The following is an 18390-nucleotide window of genomic DNA, read 5'->3' as shown; positions in this document are numbered from 1 at the left end:
CCGTTACACCCCCACATCGCTGACTCTTGTGGATTAACTGATCCAGCAGAGGATGTAGGAGTGGGTGGCCCCAAACTGGAGAAAAGCCAACTGTAGACGCTCTTGGTAGACCTAAGCTGGTTGCTTGGCTACTAACACTGAGATAGAGTAGCAGACAGAGGCAGGAAGAGGCTGGGAAGAGATGGAGGAGTTAGGAGCTAGAAGTTGTTGGGAGTAGTTAGGATGGGATGGGGATGGGGACAATGGAGATTTCTTCCAGTTACCCAAACATGAAACTGTGAAAGGACAAAGTGTGTTGGTTTTACACTGTGTATGTGCAACTACACACTGGAGTTACATCCCAGAATATCCTGAGTGCCAGCTGCTGCATCTCATAAGTTATTTGGTGAGGTAAACACATTCTTGTACCCAAAAGAAAAAGTCCATAGAAGAATTGCCTAGGCACAGAATAGCACAGTTGATGTTGGCTGGCAGCAAGGGCCATATAACTTCACCTGGACATGATGGAAGGCAGGAAGGAGCCCCTGATAGCGCAGGGAGCATTTTTTGTGCCAATGAAATGAAATCATCACTCTGCCTGTGTTATCCTCTCTCGTATCCAAAGCTGATGAGTTGAGTAGTTCTGATGATGTTAGAAGCCAAGGACCCATCCCTTTCCAAGTTGCTCCTCGGGGAGCGACAGCGAACCCGAGAAAGATGAGTAAACAAATCTGTCCTGCCCTTCATCTTACAGGACCTGTACCGCCCCCTCTCATCGGATGATTTGGACTCAGTAGGAGACTCAGTGTAAAAGACACAATGGAGCGATATGTATGGTTTGTGATGGGATCAAGATTTCCCATTTTCTAAGCAAGCGTCTAACAGCAAAATACACAAAAGAGTTTTGCATAAATAAGACATACAGAAACAAGCATGCAGACATTTTCTACCCATGGTCTTCTTATTTGGAAGATTTTTTTTAAAAAAGTATCTCCTCCATTTGATGTAACTGAGGAGAGTTTGAATACAATATTTGCTCCATCACTTTTAACAAGAAAGGTCTGTTTCCAGGCAAATTTCATATATGAATCTAATATTGAGTACAAGAACCACCCTAACAGTCCAACATTATAGAGTCCCCGTTTCTATAAATGAGCTTTTTTTTAATCATCGTAGACATATAAATACAATTTTTCTGCACTTAATATAAAACAAATTTAAGTAACAATAGCAGGCATGGTTTTTCTAAAAGGTACACCCTTTTTAAAAAATGGTATGTTTGTTTAGTTATTTTATTGTAAAATACTGCAAAACCTCTTCATGATTTTTCTGAATGAATGTGTCTGAAGAGGAGTAGGAGCTCCTGCAGGAGATGTCTCACAAATGACGTTAGGCAGAAAGAATCTTTTCTGCTTTTCCTGTCACGTGGATTTTATTTTCCAACATTATCTTTTATAAAAAATAGTTTCAGCTACATGGAAAAATGAAGAACTTGGCATTATTATTAATTATACAATGCTTCCCTACAATGCCAGCAGGATATTTATATTTTTTCAGCTGTGTGAAGTTTTTGGCCTAAAAACAAAAATTGACTTGCTCTTTTTTTTTTCAAAAACAAAAAACAAAAAAACAAAACTCAGTTTGAGAATTGAAATTCTTCTAAATGGGGCTTATGTATATGTACGTTGGGCCTGCAGAGATCCAAAACTCCATTCTGATCGTTCCTGGATCTTGTTTGGGAAATCTTTATATGCAAAACTCCTTTTGTGTCAACCAAGTGCGTCTATGATTATAACCCACTGTTAAATGTTAACCTACTAATTCCTCTCTAGCTCTCTAGTTTCAAGAGTGAAAATCAGCTTTGCTTCCACGTAAAGCAATTATTTTTAAATCTGGATGTTAGAAATCAGTGCGTATGGTGTATTGTATTTAGACCATACCCCGTGACCATTTCTTTTTACTAGCTCAAACACTAACAATTTAGGACTTAACGAAGCATGGGTTTTATATTCTCCAGGCTTGACATATCTCAGTAGGGTGACAGATTTAAAATGTATGGTGCCACTTGGAGCCTTTTACTTGAAATTTCTTTCAAATTTTTCTTGAAAACAATTTGAAAATGCCTGATTCAAGATGGAGAGGAATTCCCTTGCCATACAGTTTCAAATGTTATTGATTTATTTCCCTCAGTAGACTGTTCAACTAGCAAATTTCCCCATCTGGTTTATAGTTAACTCTGTTACCATCTCACTTGACAAGTGAATAAAATATTCCGACTGGAGAAGAAAACTAAAGCGTCCAGGCAACCTACCAGCATTTGAAAATTTAGCCGAGTCAGAATTAGTGTCTCATTATCCTGTCTGTTAGAGGAGGACACTTCTCGGGCGTGCTATTTGAGAACTGCAGACTGATCCCTCCATCTTGAAAGGACAGAAAACAATCATACCTGCTCCAGACTTCAGATTTTGAAACTGTTTCTAATAGACATGAACAGAGACTCCTGCTGAGATCAAAGGGCTGCCTTGTCTTAGCTGAGACACTAAACATCTGGGAGATGCCCGCGCTGTCTGCTACAGTGTTATGTCTTTGTAAAATGCATTGCTTAATAGAGTTGAACCCGTAAAAGATTAGTGTGTATTTGACTAGCCTGTCAAAAATGCAAAGAAAGCAGTGGGTCAGATGGTCCAGAACGAAACTACAAAGTCTCGTAATTTCAGCTCCCCTGAGCTGCCAGGCTTAGGGACAACTACCGCCTAGAGAGGCCCAATGTATGCTATTTGTTCTGTGTAAGTAGGAAGGATTGCCAATCACTGTAAAGCCCATGGCTTGGTTTAGACACAGCATAAAGAGAGTGGACCTGGACTAATTGCCAGGAGGTATTATGGCCAACTTTCCGTTCAGGCAGTTCCAGAGAGATGCTATTCCACAGCACTTCATCTTTGAACATATGACTTTTATTAACGGATTGTTCAAGGGCCATATATCTCATTTACTTTTTGAAACTAAAGTCCCTTCGAGATTGAGATAGCATACTCTGAGATCTTTTTCTCTGCAGGAGATAATTCTAGTCTACTAAAGCAGAATTTTTAAATAGCCAAGCAGTGAACCAGTTCATTGGTGGAACACAATGGGTAATTTACAGTCACTTAAGATGTGGCTATTTTTTTTAAAATTCTTTTTACATCATTAGTGGCTGACTTTAAGAATGCCCTTCTGAGCAGGGGAGGGCACCATCCAACAAAAGACACACAGCTTTCTCCTGCTGATGAACCTCTAAATGCAGACGATGCTGTGTTGACCTTTCTGGGCTTTTCATTTGTGTTTGCAGTTTTTATTTAGACAAAGCTAGAGAGAAAGATGTTGCAAAGAGTTCCCTGCTTTTCAGCATTTTAGAAGCTAAAAACCTAGTGGTACACAGAGCGTGGTGTTCAGCGTGAACTTGAAAGCCATGTGGAATAGTCCTTGTCTTGAGTCATCATTCTAGCAGCAGGTCTGTACTGTCACAGGTTTCTAAACTAGACATTTGAGGCCCACCCATCTGTACACACGCCTGCATGCACACAGGAGGTCACCTTAGCATTTCAGAACCCGATTCCATGTTCTACAGACATTTGAGTAGCTCTGGCCGGTACCCTGCCTGTGAGCCGTGTGCTAAACAGCCAGGGGGCTTTGCTCTCATGTGCTTTGCTTTTGTTTCCATTTAAAAATGCTGAAGTCTAAAAGCCTCGTTTAAAAAAAAAAAATGTGAATGGAAGTATATAAAAGTAATCCTAGAAGATAACCCCATATATTTTAACTGTTGAACTCTGCTGAGCTGTTTCTATGGTGGCCATATATCTATACAGGTGTGTAGGTGTTTGTGCATTTGCAGGACTCGGTGTATATGTGGGTGTGCCTACGTAAACATTGTGTATGTATATAGAACGTGAAGAATAAAAGTGATATCTGTGGTGTGGCCTTATAAGTTACTGGCTCTTGTAGAACTGTCTGTAAAGCTTTATGTTGTAAATTTGGGGACACGCATATTAGTTGGCACATATTTAAGGCCAAAATCAGTTTGCTAAGTTAGCATGATGAAACAGCTCCGGATATTCACCTGTACTGATTTATCCCAAATTAATTGAAATCCAGACAGACAAAAAATTGAAATCCAAGCAAATCCAATGCTACATTGATTGTTAAATGTGCATGCTCACTGGTTAAATGCAAATTCTCGATGTCCAGTGAGTAAACTGATTAAATGCAATGATATTTTCCTGCTCTGTGTATATTGCTGGCAACAGTGACTAGCAATCCACTCTCACTAAACAAAATGATTTCTAGACTCGTGGGTAGTTGAGCGTTAGGCTGAAACAAAAATAGGAAAACGTCAAAGTAGATTTGACCTTTAGTTACAAAGCCAGATAACATGTAAGGCCATCCTGTGTGTTCTTTCCATGCTTATAAACTGTTAAACTATTTTGCGGATACTTGCTGTGTGTGTAGGTGTGTCTACATGAGTGTACACACACTTGAGGATGTTTATTGACTGACGCTTGCTGTCTGTGTACATTTATTTGCTCATCTGTGCCCATTCGCATTAGCCTTGCCAGCGCCTCGAATTGTGCATGTTAGTGTCAGCAATGTTGGGTTGAGCGAACCCACAGAGGAATACTATGGAAATCAGAAATACGTTCAATTCATTATAAGAATTGCCTGATGCAGCCTTTTAGGTGTCAGCTGAAAAATACTTGTAATATTGTACCTGTAACGCATGTAGGGAAAACTGGAAAATCTGAGGCCCTCACTATAATGTTAAGGGTGCATGACATATGGTGTCTTTAAAATGTATTTTATTGTAATAAAAGGTGATGGATAAATTCTGAGGTAGTGTAAGTGAAGCATGAGACACTAGGTGTTTGTATTATATATGGCCACGCAATGGTTTTGAAGCCAACGTAGTAGATATTCGAAGGTTATTAGGCAGAGAATATGGAAGTTAACTTTACTGTGATGTGTGTTTGAGGCATTTTTACTCATTGCCAGGCAAGGAACTTAGTTTCCATTTTATTTCTGAGGACTCTTTGAAACACTATGAATGTCATAAAGTTGGATTTTTTTTTATAAAGGTTGCATACCATCGCAGTTGGGGTTGCTTGGATGTGTAGTCTCTTTAGAAAGCATTTTGTATTAAAATGTCTTAAGAGCGGGATATTGGAAAGCACACCACTCCAGGCAACCTGCAGAGCTTGTGGAGATGGGGACTAACGGAAAGCTCCAGCGGACTGCCCAGTCTGGAACGTTCCCAGGCCCTCGTAAAATGCTGTACCTTGTGTTTCTCAATGCAACCGTGTTACCCTTTTCTGAACTTAACTCTGTGACATTTAGCGGCTTAGCTAAACCATGTAATAAACAGGAAAAACTGCCGATGTTGTTCAGTGAGTTTTTTTTTTTTGGTTAGATGGCTAGAACTGAAATAACTGTGTGGGGCAAGGGTTGTCTTCGTTGCCCTGGACACAGCCTCCTTGTACCGAGTAATAACAGCAGGTGATGCTGGACAGGTTACAGAATAGCACACATGAAGTATGAAATCCTGTCAGGCAAACAGAGTGAGATTATCTGACAGGAAATGCTCTTTCCATGGGCTGCATTGCAATTAGCAATGCACATTCCTCTCAGGATTGCCTTCAGGGTGAATTTATCAGACAAAACGGCAACTTGCTTGGAGGAGAAATGAAAAATTCATATTAGCTTTCTCCTGGGGTTAATGACCTTTTTCCTAAGGTCTTAGAATTTTCAGTGGGAAGATATATATGAGTATGTTTGTATACAGGGTACTTGTTTTTTTTTTAATGTTGGATAAATATATCAATAAATTACAATTAAATAGTGATTTCAAAAGCATTTGATACCTCAACTTTATGTTAGGAAAAATAATGTATTTAATTTGTAGTACAGTATAAAGAATAGAAAATTGTGCTCATTAAGTTAGGAGAAATATTTTTTATTAAAATTAGAAAAGATCAGGACTGAAGAGGATGGCTCAGTGGTTAAGAACATTAGCTGCTCTTCCAGCGGTCCTGAGTTCAATTCCCAGCAACAGAATGGTGATTCACAACCATCTACTAGTGGGATCTGATGCCCTCTAATGGCATAAAGTCAATAGAGCACTCATCCATGAAATAAATATGTAAATCTTTTAAAAATTATAAAAGATAATCACTACAGTTTTAAATCAAACGTTTTTACGAGATTTCTGTTGGGCTTAATATTAATTGGCTGTAATTTTTTTCTTTCTTATTTCCATGATAAATTTATTCAGTATCTATAGCTACAATGGTTTGACTAGAGGAAGATTTCCAAATTTATTATCATTCCAAAATGCATTCATACTTCATGTAACAGATTAAATTTAAATGAAGTAGGTGCCTGAGAGAGTTGTGAGCTCTCCTCGTTAAAGACGGAAAACTTGAGAAGAAAACTCCTAAGGGGTGACTCTCATCCATGGGGTGCAGAAGCGGACATCGCTAACCCCTTCCAAGCTGTGGGTTTCCGGAAAGTGCAATGGCGAGATTAAATTGCGCAGTGTAATGGGCTCTGGGCAAACGGCTTACAAAGCAGGTGTGAAGATCTTTGTCTGAGTGTTCCGGTTCTGAAGCAGAGGCAAAGGAGACCGACTACCTGATGCATCGGGGGTGGTACTATAAACAAATCCTCTCACTTTTGAAGTCTTAGCTCCCATGGTCTCTCTAGCAAAGATGGAGTCCAAGATCATCATTCCAACGTGTTCCGTGTTCCTCCTGTCAACAACCCAGTTTCCTGAGTGATGATTTTCTGGTCTTGTAAACAATTTGACCGAATATTTCTGAGTTTTTAAATATGCAAATATTTATTCTTGGTTATTAATTTGATTGTGTATTTCTTAGAGTTAATTTAGGATGAAACCACCATCAATAATGTAGACAGAGCCTGCCTTGTTTTAAAGAGTAGACTTCTGTTATTTGCTGCAGGTACCATGAGCCTTCTGTTATCCAAGTTCTTGGGAAGTAAATAAATGCATGGTTTTCCTATAGCATGCAAGCTCAGCCTTCAGTGTCGCACACAAACATTATTTTTTTCAATTGCTATATTGGGTTGTCTCTCTGTATACCTCACGTCAAGATTTCTCAGACAGTGGTTAGTCTGTGAAGCATTTGTTTCTTAGGTTTCCTTTATGAAGCTAATTCAGAACTCAAACACGGGTGAGCATTTGGTGTCTTGGTTCCTTTTAGCCCCTTGCCACATCAACAAAACCGAACTACATGCCAAGGTAGAGTCTGGAGAAAGTACTATCATCCAGTCAAAGCTGGGTTATATGATAGATTTGTCTATACCGCTTGAGTCAATTGTATCAACTGGATATTTTCCAAATCGTGATGCAGTGTGGACCCTGGCTGAGTGACAACATTCACACAGATGGCATAAGTAACTCATAACATTTAAAAATGAACTGTTTCTTTGACGGCATCGTCGTCAGATCCGTTTTGGTAAAATGTGGTTAGAGCTGCTAGCTCAGCTTTCTCACTTCAAAAAGTATTCAACGTCCGTCCCCATCTGTTATGTGATTCCAGGCTAAATCATTGTGCTTGGGGTGTGTTCTTACTTTGCAAGGCAGCGCTTTTATGGAGGTGTTCTGTAAAAGCCTCCAGGTGTCAGCAACCTGCCCAAATGGTTCTCATTAACTCCGCTGGGAGGCGATGACATCTCAAATGTCACGGCACCTCTCCGAGCGGCTAATTGTGTTCAATTCTAAAATAGCCGCGTGTTTCGTACTATAGGCCCAGATGCCTCTGAATTAGCAAACTAACCGAAATCAACATAAAAATCTCACCAGCGTGGACCTTCTACAGTGATTTGTCCGCTTCCCGTCAAAGTAGGTAGAGCAACTTTATTTAGAAGCAGCCGGTCCCTTCGGTGTCTGTCGGTCAGTATGAAGGACTGGCTGATCTCAATAGGTCACTTCTTAAGAGCTCGTTATATGTGCTTGTGACTGCTTCCAAGCCAGACATGCAAATGAAATCATAATGTTCCAGGAGAGACGAAGTGTCTTAGTATACCTAGGCAGGTTCCTAACAGCTCCCACAGAGAGCCTTACTAATTACAGGAGTGGGGGAAGGGATAGGAAAAGAGAGGGTAGTGGGTGGGATGGCAAAACCAGTATCCAGAGATTAACGGTCTAGGAGAAAATATAAAATAAATGAATATCATCAAGGATGGCATTTAACATAAAGTCTCAGCGCTTAGTCATAAGCCAACCTCTCAAATAGGGAAACGGGTTCACCTGTGAGGTTAGTAAAACGCTGAAACGTGGCTCTGAGGAGAAGCCAGGATGATCTTGAAGTGCGTTAATTTTCTATTCACGAGGAAGAAGGTTCGGTATTGGTGAGAACACATTTAGACGGTTGCTTTCAGTGTTGAGTCCCAGGTTCAAAGAGGATTGACAGCTCTGTGGGCCTCCAGGATTGGGGGAGAATCCCAGGTTTTTATCACGTGATGAACAGGAAAATACGGACATGTGCAAATGGAGCCAGGAGCCCAGAGAGAGTCCTGTTTGTTTCCCCAAACCTGAAGATCTGTCTTGTGAAATGGATTCCACTCATACTGGTTAACCCTAGAAACGGGCAATAAGAATGATGGATAGAAAATGTCCAGAGTGCTGGCTGCACCGGTCTGTAGTGGGGAGTCTGATCTCTAGGTGGAAATATGGCAGGAAAGGTTGCATTCAAGGTCCAGTCCGGTTCCTGAAGTTCTTTGGGTCCATGAGGGCTTATCGCCTTTGAAGAGCGTGTACTGTCCAGCTTCTTGCTTCTTTGGAGACAGAAGAGATAATGCCCTTAGAAGGTCAATAGATTTGTTGTACTTGAGTGTAATAAAGAAAACTAGAACTTTCCATTACCAGGGTACCCTCTTTATACCTAATTTAAAGCTTTTCTCTTAAAACCACCAGTCATCTGTTAGTCTCCACCAGCAGGGAATTTGAAATGGCACGGGTTTACATTTTCAAAACACAAATTCAGAGTTGAAAAAGCCAAAGCAATGGTAGATATCGGTGCACTTGCATTGACCCTACTCTTAAAAAATGCAAAATAAGCTGAGCTCAGAAAGCTTGGGGAACTTTGGTTCGTGCGATAGAACAAACACAGCTGACGCTGTGCAGGCGTTCATGGAAGCAGGCCCTTGCTGCTCTGCTGAAAATGCAGCTCATCAGTCAGTAAGACGGTTTGCTGAATAATACGCAGCAAGTTTATCGATGAGTATATCGAAGAGATGTCACCATGGTGACGGGTCAAAGATCTGTATAGAGCACCTGATGGCCTCGTTAACAGAGGCGGCTTTTTAAACTGAGTATATAAACTGTGACGTCTTTGCAAGCAAACAAACTATTGTCTATATATTGGGTTCTTAATGAAAAAGTGTCATCGGGCTGTTAAATGCGGAATACAACATGACAAGGTGTCATCTGCCACCTTCAAACCATGACATACCTACATTCTGAAACGTCATTTGTGACGCTGAGAGAAGACGCCAAAGGGTTAGAAAGCCCGGAAGAGATATTCTCTGGCCTATCCGTTTTATTTCGAGCTTCTCTGCCCGGATCATCACTGCGCTTAGAATGATGCAGGAGACCATCTTGCTGTTCTGGAGCGCGCTCATCTCCCCCTGCAGTGTGGTCCTGTTCATGTTTATCTTCTCTAGTCAGCAGCAGGATGAATCTGCCTTGTCTCCGCCTCCCATGCAGCTATTATAAGTGTAAAGTTTTCGCAAACAGGTGTTCTTGAGAGGCAGCAGACTAGGACCTCGAAGCTGACACGTTTTCTGTGCCTTCAACATGGTGGGTTGCGATTCTGTACTGTTATACTTAAAAAAACAAGCAAAAAATCTATTTCAAAATCAGGATTTTTGAACCTATGATACTCCTAGTCAAAAGGAGGCTAGCTGAGAGAAGATGGCAAAACAGCTCGAGCTGGCTACCAGGCTTATTGGGGGAAGATTTTTGTGATACGGGGAAGCACAGGGTACATTATTCATGCATATGACATTTGGGGGCATACAGCTGTAATATCAAAACTTATAAAATGCCCTCAAGGAAGCAGAAGTTTCATTATTAGTATAATTCTCATTCTAATCTTGTCAACTGTCAACATCAATGAACTCACCAATGGGCTATATCCATCTTTGTCCCTTGGTCACTCAGGAAACGTCCTATGGTGCTTGCCTCAGATGGCCCTCGAGTGGTTAGATGTTATATCCCCAACCACATAAGTCTGTTTTATTAAGAAGCAGGTATTTGGGATTTCTGTGCAGGAGGCGATTGGGTATGAGCCACAAACAACTCCTCTGCCCTCTTTGTGCTCAGCTGTAGCTGGAGGGAACGGGGTGGAGGTTGAATGGGAGACGGGTGAGCCGAGGAAATTTAGGTCAAGTTTGCTTCTCATCACCACTTCGTGATCAATGCAACTACAGCCGCTCTCCCTTCTCTCTGCTCCACAGACAGCCAGCACCATGAGCCAATGCCGCCCCCTCACCGCCTCCTGCTCCCATCAGGCCAACCAAGTGGATAAACCCAGGGGAACAGAAGGAAGATCTTTTAGGACGAGCTGTGTTCAGTATTTAGAAATAGCATAACTGTGTGCAGACTGTTTTCTCGAGAAGTAGGGGGCAGAGACGGAAGCATCCCTTCTCAGATACTCTTCCCAGCCAGTTGTAACACTGATGGTTTTCCCTCTAATGCAGTCAGTACCCTGTTTGCTCTCAGGGGTCTTCAGTCAGAATCCATCTAAGCTACAGGAGAGTCTCCTGCCTAGACTTTCATCCTTGCCTTTCCCCCAGACATACGTAGCATATGCCAGGCCGACCTCCTATTTGCTGTGTCTTTATCTCCAAGGGAGAGTCAGAAACCTACCCTTCTAGTTCCCTCTGAAGTTTGGCTAAAGCTGAGTCATTCCCTTTTTTTTCCCCAAATAGTCCATTACTAACTTACGAGATTTTTTGTTATTGTAAAAGTAGAAATAAGGCCAGAATGGCACTCCATTTGAGCTGCTCCGCATAGACAGAAGACAGAAGTGAGATGCCTGAAATCTGGCAAATTGGAGCTCAAGGATGCTAACTTTGAGAAACGAAGTCCTGGGCATCCAGGTTTCCCATGATTCCCAGTCAACACAAACACTGGCTAATAGGGAGGGCGGGATTCATGGCCCTCATTGACTGTTCTTAAGACCTCCTTTTCCAAGTTTGAAGACCAGTTCCTCCCTGGGAGGGGCAACACTAGCTCCTGAGATCCCGGGCTGGGTGTGGTGTGTGGAGGCTCCAGTGCTCTGACCCAGGTTTCTTTATTCTGTTTCTGCTCCCTTACAGATCTCTCAGCATGGTGGATCCTCTACTTCACTTTCGTCCACAAAAGTTTGCAGCTCAATGGATGAGAATGACGGCCCTGGGGAAGGTGATGCGCTCGAGAGAAAGCACAGCTTGCAGGGGGGATGGAGGAAGGGTTAGCTAAATTTACTCTGAAAACTATAATGTCTAGAACACAATGAGTAGCCAAACTCCAGAAGCCTGTGTGTTGTGTATGTGCATGTCTGTGTGTGTGTGTCTTTGTGTATGTCTCTGTGTGTGTGTGTGTGTGTGTTGGGGATTGTCACTGGGGACAGGAGTGGGTGACTCCTACAGTCGTGAGCATCCACTGTCTGAGAATGGGAAGGAGGAGTTGGCCTGAGTCCTTGCGCATCCTCTGTGGGTGTACGATGCACAGGAAGACCAGCTCTTGCCTGCCCTTGTGCTCCGGAGCTCTAATCCCTTTTTGTAAGCAAAAAGACAACTGTGTCTTGTGTTTGAGCACCTATAAGCAGGCTCCAACTTAAGGGAGTTCAATTCATCAAACCAGAACTTTACAGGAAGAAGCCATTGCTGGCGACCACTGCTTGTCACTTAAACTAATTCGCATTAGAATTTGCCTGTAATGTAAGAAAATGACCTGCATTGCAGAGTTAACTGGCTGGATGGTGTGGAACGAGCCTCTTCAGTTTCTTATAGATTATTAAATGTCACCATTCCCACCCTTCTGGGGTTGTAATCAGGCTCAAATCAATGAGGGGAAATAATCTGGAAAAGTGAATGTCAAGATGAAGCCACTCCTGCCACTCCTGTGCTTCACATGATGTGACTTGGTGTTTTCCCAAATATGCACCCTTTGGGGACTCTGGCACGTTAAGCAAGACACATGACTCACATGGGGATCGTTTGTTTCTTACCATGGTTAGAGCAGGCGTTTTTTCTTTTACATTTGTCAAGACTGTAGTTCAGCCATCTAGAAGTCTCCTTCATTCCAGTGTGCTGTAGTCACCCAATGGAATGATCCTTTACTAAGCCTAGGCTGAGTCTAGAGGGACCAGATCCTTTATCAGTAGTTGGTAGAAAAATCCCAAACGTTGTATTTTGGATGAGTGTCCCAATGAGTGTTTCCACTGAAAGACAGGGACAGGTGACCCCATCTGTAGGATCACAATTATCCTGAAGTCCACGGACAACTTCTCTATTACCCAGGTACAAAGAGTCTAAGACCCCGTCATCTGCCAGAAGGTTTGTAAATTCAGCTTGACCACAGCCATTTCCTCCCCTCCTCAAGGAGAAGATGAAAACCCCCAGAATGGGTCTTTCAGATACAGGCAAAATCCTGACTCTTTCCTGGATGGGGCAAGGGAGGAGGCATTGACTGGCTGCAGCTCTCACTTTATTCTGGGCACTGCCAAGGTAGCTTCCAGTGACCCAGGAGGGAAGTGCCATCCATAGTGTGGAGGCCCTGAAGATGCACAGGGGCAGAGTAGAGTCAGCTGCCCTGCGTTTTGACTTTTCTGTCTAGAAAAGCCACCCCAGGTATGCAGGCTGGGCCCTGTGAGGCCGGCACAAAGGACCTCAATGAATTTCCATCCATTCTTCCCCAGTCCCACACATGAAATGTGAGCTACAAAAACTTGCCAGGAACCCACATTTATTTTGAGGGGGGGGGAACTCAGTGTATGAGGACATGCCAGGAGAAGTGCACCGTGAGGAAGTTCGCTAGGCTCCTATGCCATTTTGCATGCGGGTTGCCTGGGAGAAAGCTGGGATTTATAACTTTAAGGCATGTACATTTTACAGCCCAGATTTAAAAGGCTTTTTATACCCTCAACATGTTAAAAGTGATGCATCATATTTATGTGATCCAAGCATGGCTTATTTAATTTTACAGTCTTGGATATTTAAAGCTTTATTAGGCATTTGTAAAATGTTTCAAAATACATTTTCAGAGGGAGATTCTGTTGTGTTATTACAAAAACTGTTCTGCCCGCAGACATAATAGATATCAGGGTTTAAACTTGACATCTGCCATGCAGGTTGCTTGGTGAGAACATTTGTCCAAAATCTGCTCATTGATACTTAGTGCACAAGGAATTTTGCAGAGATATCCATTTCAGGATGGAGTTAAGCTCGGTGTCCAAACAGCAGGACCTTTTCATGCTTGTACCATGCCAGACTGCTCAGCGTTCCTCCAGAAATGCCTTTTCCTCTGCCCTGTACATAAAATGTCATTTCCCTGCACACAATGGGTATTCAGTGAAGGTCGTTGATGAAATGAGCATGAAGTTTGAAATGCAGGATCTCCTCCTCTGAATCCCCACCGCAGCGGAAATCATAAGCTGCAGTGATATCGCTCCAGGTGGGCCCCATAGGCTTTCTTTAATTTATCGTTTGCCTTGGTGAGGACCATTGAGTCTGTATGAGCCTGTAAGGGAGGGGGGCTGCCCACAATTACTTCTGAATTGGTTCCAGCCCGTGAGATGATGCTTAGGAGTGTATTTTTCATACAACATCTGTAGCCCCTTCCCAATCAATAAAAACACACCACTAATTCTTTCAGAAGAGTCGGAGGAAGGCTTCCAGATTCCTGCCACAATAACAGAGCGATACAAAGTTGGGAGAACAATAGGAGATGGGAATTTTGCTGTTGTCAAGGAATGCGTAGAGAGGTAAGCAGGGGGGCTGCTCGTGTGGGAACTTAAAGGAACCGCTTGGCTTTCGTGGTTTTCATGGTCCAGTCTCTATTTTGAGACAGAGACACATATGGATTAAGTTAAGGTCTCAACCCCAGAGACAAAAGGAATTTTAAAAATAATAGACAAAAAGCCATCTAAAAACAGACTTTAAAAATATAACGATTCCTAGGATGCTCTCTCAGATATAAAGACTTCGATTTTTACGTAGTGGGTGTTGAAAAGCTTTCCAGTTCTGTCAGGTGGTTTTTATATTGTTTTCTTGAGAAGTTATTTTGAAGACTTCCTCATGCACATCTTCTCAAGAATGCTCTTTTCTAGAGTTTGACCTCTAATATACACCATCATGAGATTACACACGACAATGGCCTCGAACGGTTGCAAAACGCCTGTGTGCTGAGTCTACAAACGTGGTACTTGATCTGCGAAAGTGTCTTCAGATGGATTAACTCTACACCCTTTGGGTTTGGAGCCCAGGTCTTTGCAAGCCATCCTCAAAGTCACCATCCTCCTGCCTCTGACTTCCAGCTGTTAGGATCACAGGCATGTTCCCATGCCTGCTGTATGCCCAGGCTCTGGATGACTGTTCAAGGGTGTAGCTGGTGGATACCAGGTAGAGAAATGATGGTGTCGGCCAACACAGAGTGACCTCAAAAACCTCAGCTCAGCGTCAGACTCTAAGTTCCTTTCTGAGGCTTTGGACAGCTGGCATGTTCCCCAGGCTGTGCTGAGGGCACTAGCTCATCCCTTGAGGGATCCCTCTGGTTCTCTTCCCCAGCTCTCCTTCGTTACTCCCAGGGAGCTGGACAGTCCTTGAGTTCCTGGAGCCCTGTGTCTCATCACTGCTTAGAGGGGACTCCTCAGGCCAGGAGACAGATGAGGAAGCTGTAGCACAGAAGAGCCTGGATCTGAGCCACTTAGAAATGGAGACCTGCATAGGATACCACACACCACCAGGATTTAGCTGAAACAGCATCCCCCTAGATGCTGTAACCTGGCATGCCTTTCGTTCAAGACAGCAAAGCCCCACTAAGCAGCCCTCAACAGTCGCTCTCAGATTTCACTCCCCTCAATAATCCAGCTGGGCTGGGATGTTCACAGCCTAGCAGCCTGCTGCGGCACTTATTCTGCATGAGATAGAGTCAGGAGCAACGGGTGGCCTGAAAATGTCCCCTACTGATGCCATCAGTTCACCTCTCTCCTCTCCCTTAGTCCCTGATCCCCACTGATGGAACATGGCCTTCAATTGCCTGCCTGCCAGATACAGAAAACATTCCAGTACCACCTTGGCCTCCACCCTTCCTGAAACCAAACCAACCACTATTTCCTGAACATCTATCTATTCATGGCCCTTAAGTTATAGTATCTCATTGAATTGTAATGATCCAATCAGGTCAGTATTGCTGTTCCCACATTATAAAAAAAGATAGATGGAAGACATTAAATTACAAGGTCAGTCATCTGTTAAACACGTAGATTATAGTTTTGCTCCCAAACATAACTTAAGTCTGTTTACTCCACTGCTTCTAATAAAGAATTCCCCACAAGAGTCCAGTGAGGAACTTACCTATACCAAAGTCACTTTTCCAATGCACAACAAGGCAGAAATTAAATAGCGAAAGGTATTCTAAGCAGGAAGTCTCTTTTTCTAGCATACTGTCGTGGCCTTTCTTGTGGGCTTTCTAATCATGTGTCAGCACTCAGCAGCAGGTTACTGGTTGTTCTAGCTGGTCCTGGACCAGGATGGTATCTCAGTCCTAGGATCCCAGCCTTCTGATACTAGACAGTTCCCACTTCTCCATATAGAATTCCCTTCCTTCCTTCCTTCCTTCCTTCCTTCCTTCCTTCCTTCCTTCCTTCCTTCCTTCCTTCCTTCCTTCCTTCCTCCCTCCCTCCCTCCCTCCCTCCCTCCCTCCCCCTCCCTCCCTCCCTCCTTCCCTTTCTTCCTTCCTTCCTTCCTTCCTTCCTTCCTTCTTTCCTTCCTTTTTTCTTTCCTCCCTCCCTTCCTTCTTTCTTTCCTTCCTTTTTCTTCCCTCCCTCCCTCCCTCCCTTCCTTCCTTTCTACTTGGCTTGTGTTCATTTTGTACAAGTTCACATCTTGGCCTCACTGCATGGAACTTCAGAGTCTAAACACCAGATTGCTCCTCAAGTGTCAGCCTCCAGCTCCTGCTGAGCAAGGACATATGGCTGGTGCCCTCTCTCTCCAGAGATATTATGAAACATTCTTTTAATATTTTACAGAGATCCAGAAAATAAACACAAGCTAAGAATGTTGTGGATGGCACATACTGCTTGTGGGTGCATTCTGCTGTGTTTAGGGGGATGGATGTGTATCAACATGGGTAAAGATGTTCCTCCTCTGTCATAATATGCCACCACAGGCCATTTTTCTACAGTGGGTACAGTAACAGGGTGACACGGGTCCTCTTTTCTGTGGGCCTTCTAGCATATTCTTTGCTAACGCTTCATTTGAGTCAATGAAGGGTTTTTTATTATTTTTATAAACTCTTTGAGAATTTCATACTTTGTCTTTTGATCATCCATCTCCCCTATCTCCACCCAGATCCATCCCCCATTCCACACCCATCCAATGTAATCTCCTCATTTTGTTTTTAAATCCGCTGTGTCTCATTAATGTCATCTAAGACAGTAGGCATTCACTGGACCATGTTAGAGCTACCAGGAGCCATGTCCTTAAAGAAATTTAACTCTCCTTCTCCCCACAGCTATCAGTTACCAACAACTCCTCAGCTAGGGGTACGACTTCCTGCTCTCTCCCCACACTATGCTTGGATTTTGTCTGGCGTGAGCTCATGCAGGTCTTGTGAGCACTGTCTCAGTACTAGTGTTTCCTTGTAGACATTCACCACACCTGGCTCTTACAACCTCTCCTCCACCTCTTCCACAACGACCCCTGACCTTTGGGAGAAAAGTGTGATATGATACCCTAAGTCTGAACTCCGAAGTCACTCTCAGTATCTTGACCAGTTGTGGGTCTCGGTGCCAACCCCCTGAGGCAATAAGGGGCTTCTCAGATGAGGGTTCAGGTATGGGCTAATCTATGGCTACGATGAGAAGCCATTAGGAGTCAGTGTGATACTATGATGTCTCATTAGCAGAATTTACTATGTCTCATTAGCGGGTTTTTCCCTAGCTACTGTCTAGTCACATGTCCTTGGCCCTGATAAATGTCAGCTATGGGTTCTATCTTGTGGAGCAGTCTTTAGTCTACAAAGAAAGTGCCTACTCCATGAAATCAGAATTTCTCATCTTGTAAAACTTGCTCTTGGGCTCCATCCTTAGGCCGTATTAATGGGACGGTGACCTTACCAACTGATTGCCCTAGACAAGAAGGACAGGATTCTCTGGTACTGCTGCTCTTGTGCAGCCCAGAGAGCCCGTGAAAGGACAAGAACGCAATGCAGGAAGGAACAGACAAGCTAATGGCCTGTGCTGTTATCGGCAAGCCTTAAAGCAAGTTCATTATTTTGGCTAAACTGTGCCTCGGTATTGCTACTTATGGTTTACATTTTGCATGAATCCCAGCTTGGGGCTCATCTTTAAAGACTAGCCGCTCCTGTAAACACATGCTTGTAGTAATTAAGGGTTATTATTACATGACTGCAGTTCTGTCTCTAAGAAGTCAAGAAGGAATTGTTGCAGTATTAAACTTAGTGGTCCTCTGTGGGGAGTATGGTCTGATGTATGAGTGAATTTAGTAGGATGTGTGTTATAAAATTTCTAACTAGAGAGGTGTCATATAGTTCTTCATAAGCCCCAAGGCCACCAAACCCACCCTTGCTTCCTTCCTCCCCCAATGGTAGGCTTAGGACAGAATGTAAGATCCTCTCCTTCTTCTGGGAGACAACCCTGTCATCAGCTCAGGGATGTCTGCCTGCATATAAAGAAAAACTCCACCTTCCCAGATTCCACAGCAGCTATGGTTATGAAAGACTTCTAGCAGAGAAAGGGAGCTTCAAAGTCATTACCTTCTGGCTTTATGCCCCAGATTTAGTCACAACAATATAATGTTTATTGAGTGTTTTCTGAGCTGGGGCATGAAAGTACAGTAACAAGCATTTTTTTTTTAGAAATAATACATGTAACTAGTTTCTAAAACTCCCATGAAACAGATATTTTAATACTTGGCCTCCTAGCTTGTCTATAGAAAGGTCGTGTCTTTGCCCTAAGCACGTAAGTGGGAATCCCATTAAATTCCATACTGAAGAATTTGAAATTCCCTTTTCTAAATTGCTCCTTTATCAGCCTCATTTCAACCACACCCATTTGGATCCAGACAGGTGGCTTCTATCTGTAAGTAAAAAGCTGAGCTCTGCCGGCCTGTACCAGGGAGGAAGGCTTATTG

General features: G+C 43.0%; 1 protein-coding gene across 10 annotated transcripts in view; it reads left to right on the top strand.

Annotated features, from left to right (window-relative positions):
* The window catches only part of Dclk1 (doublecortin like kinase 1), a 278427-nt gene that overhangs the window by 204398 nt on the left and 55639 nt on the right, over positions 1–18390 (top strand). For 4 of the 10 annotated variants that reach the window (XM_057756934.1, XM_057756933.1, XM_057756939.1 and 1 more), the window contains 2 exons: positions 11353–11485; positions 13892–14000. In XM_057756934.1, coding sequence (XP_057612917.1) covers positions 11353–11485; positions 13892–14000 — 242 coding nt within the window. Of the gene's footprint in view, positions 1–733; positions 5385–11352; positions 11486–13891; positions 14001–18390 lie in introns of those variants that run through there. The other 6 variants (XM_057756936.1, XM_057756935.1, XM_057756941.1 and 3 more) reach the window with 2 other exon arrangements.

This window comes from Chionomys nivalis, chromosome 24 (assembly GCF_950005125.1).
Source record: "Chionomys nivalis chromosome 24, mChiNiv1.1, whole genome shotgun sequence".
Lineage (NCBI taxonomy): Eukaryota > Metazoa > Chordata > Mammalia > Rodentia > Cricetidae > Chionomys > Chionomys nivalis.
This window is presented reverse-complemented; position numbering and strand designations above follow the sequence as displayed.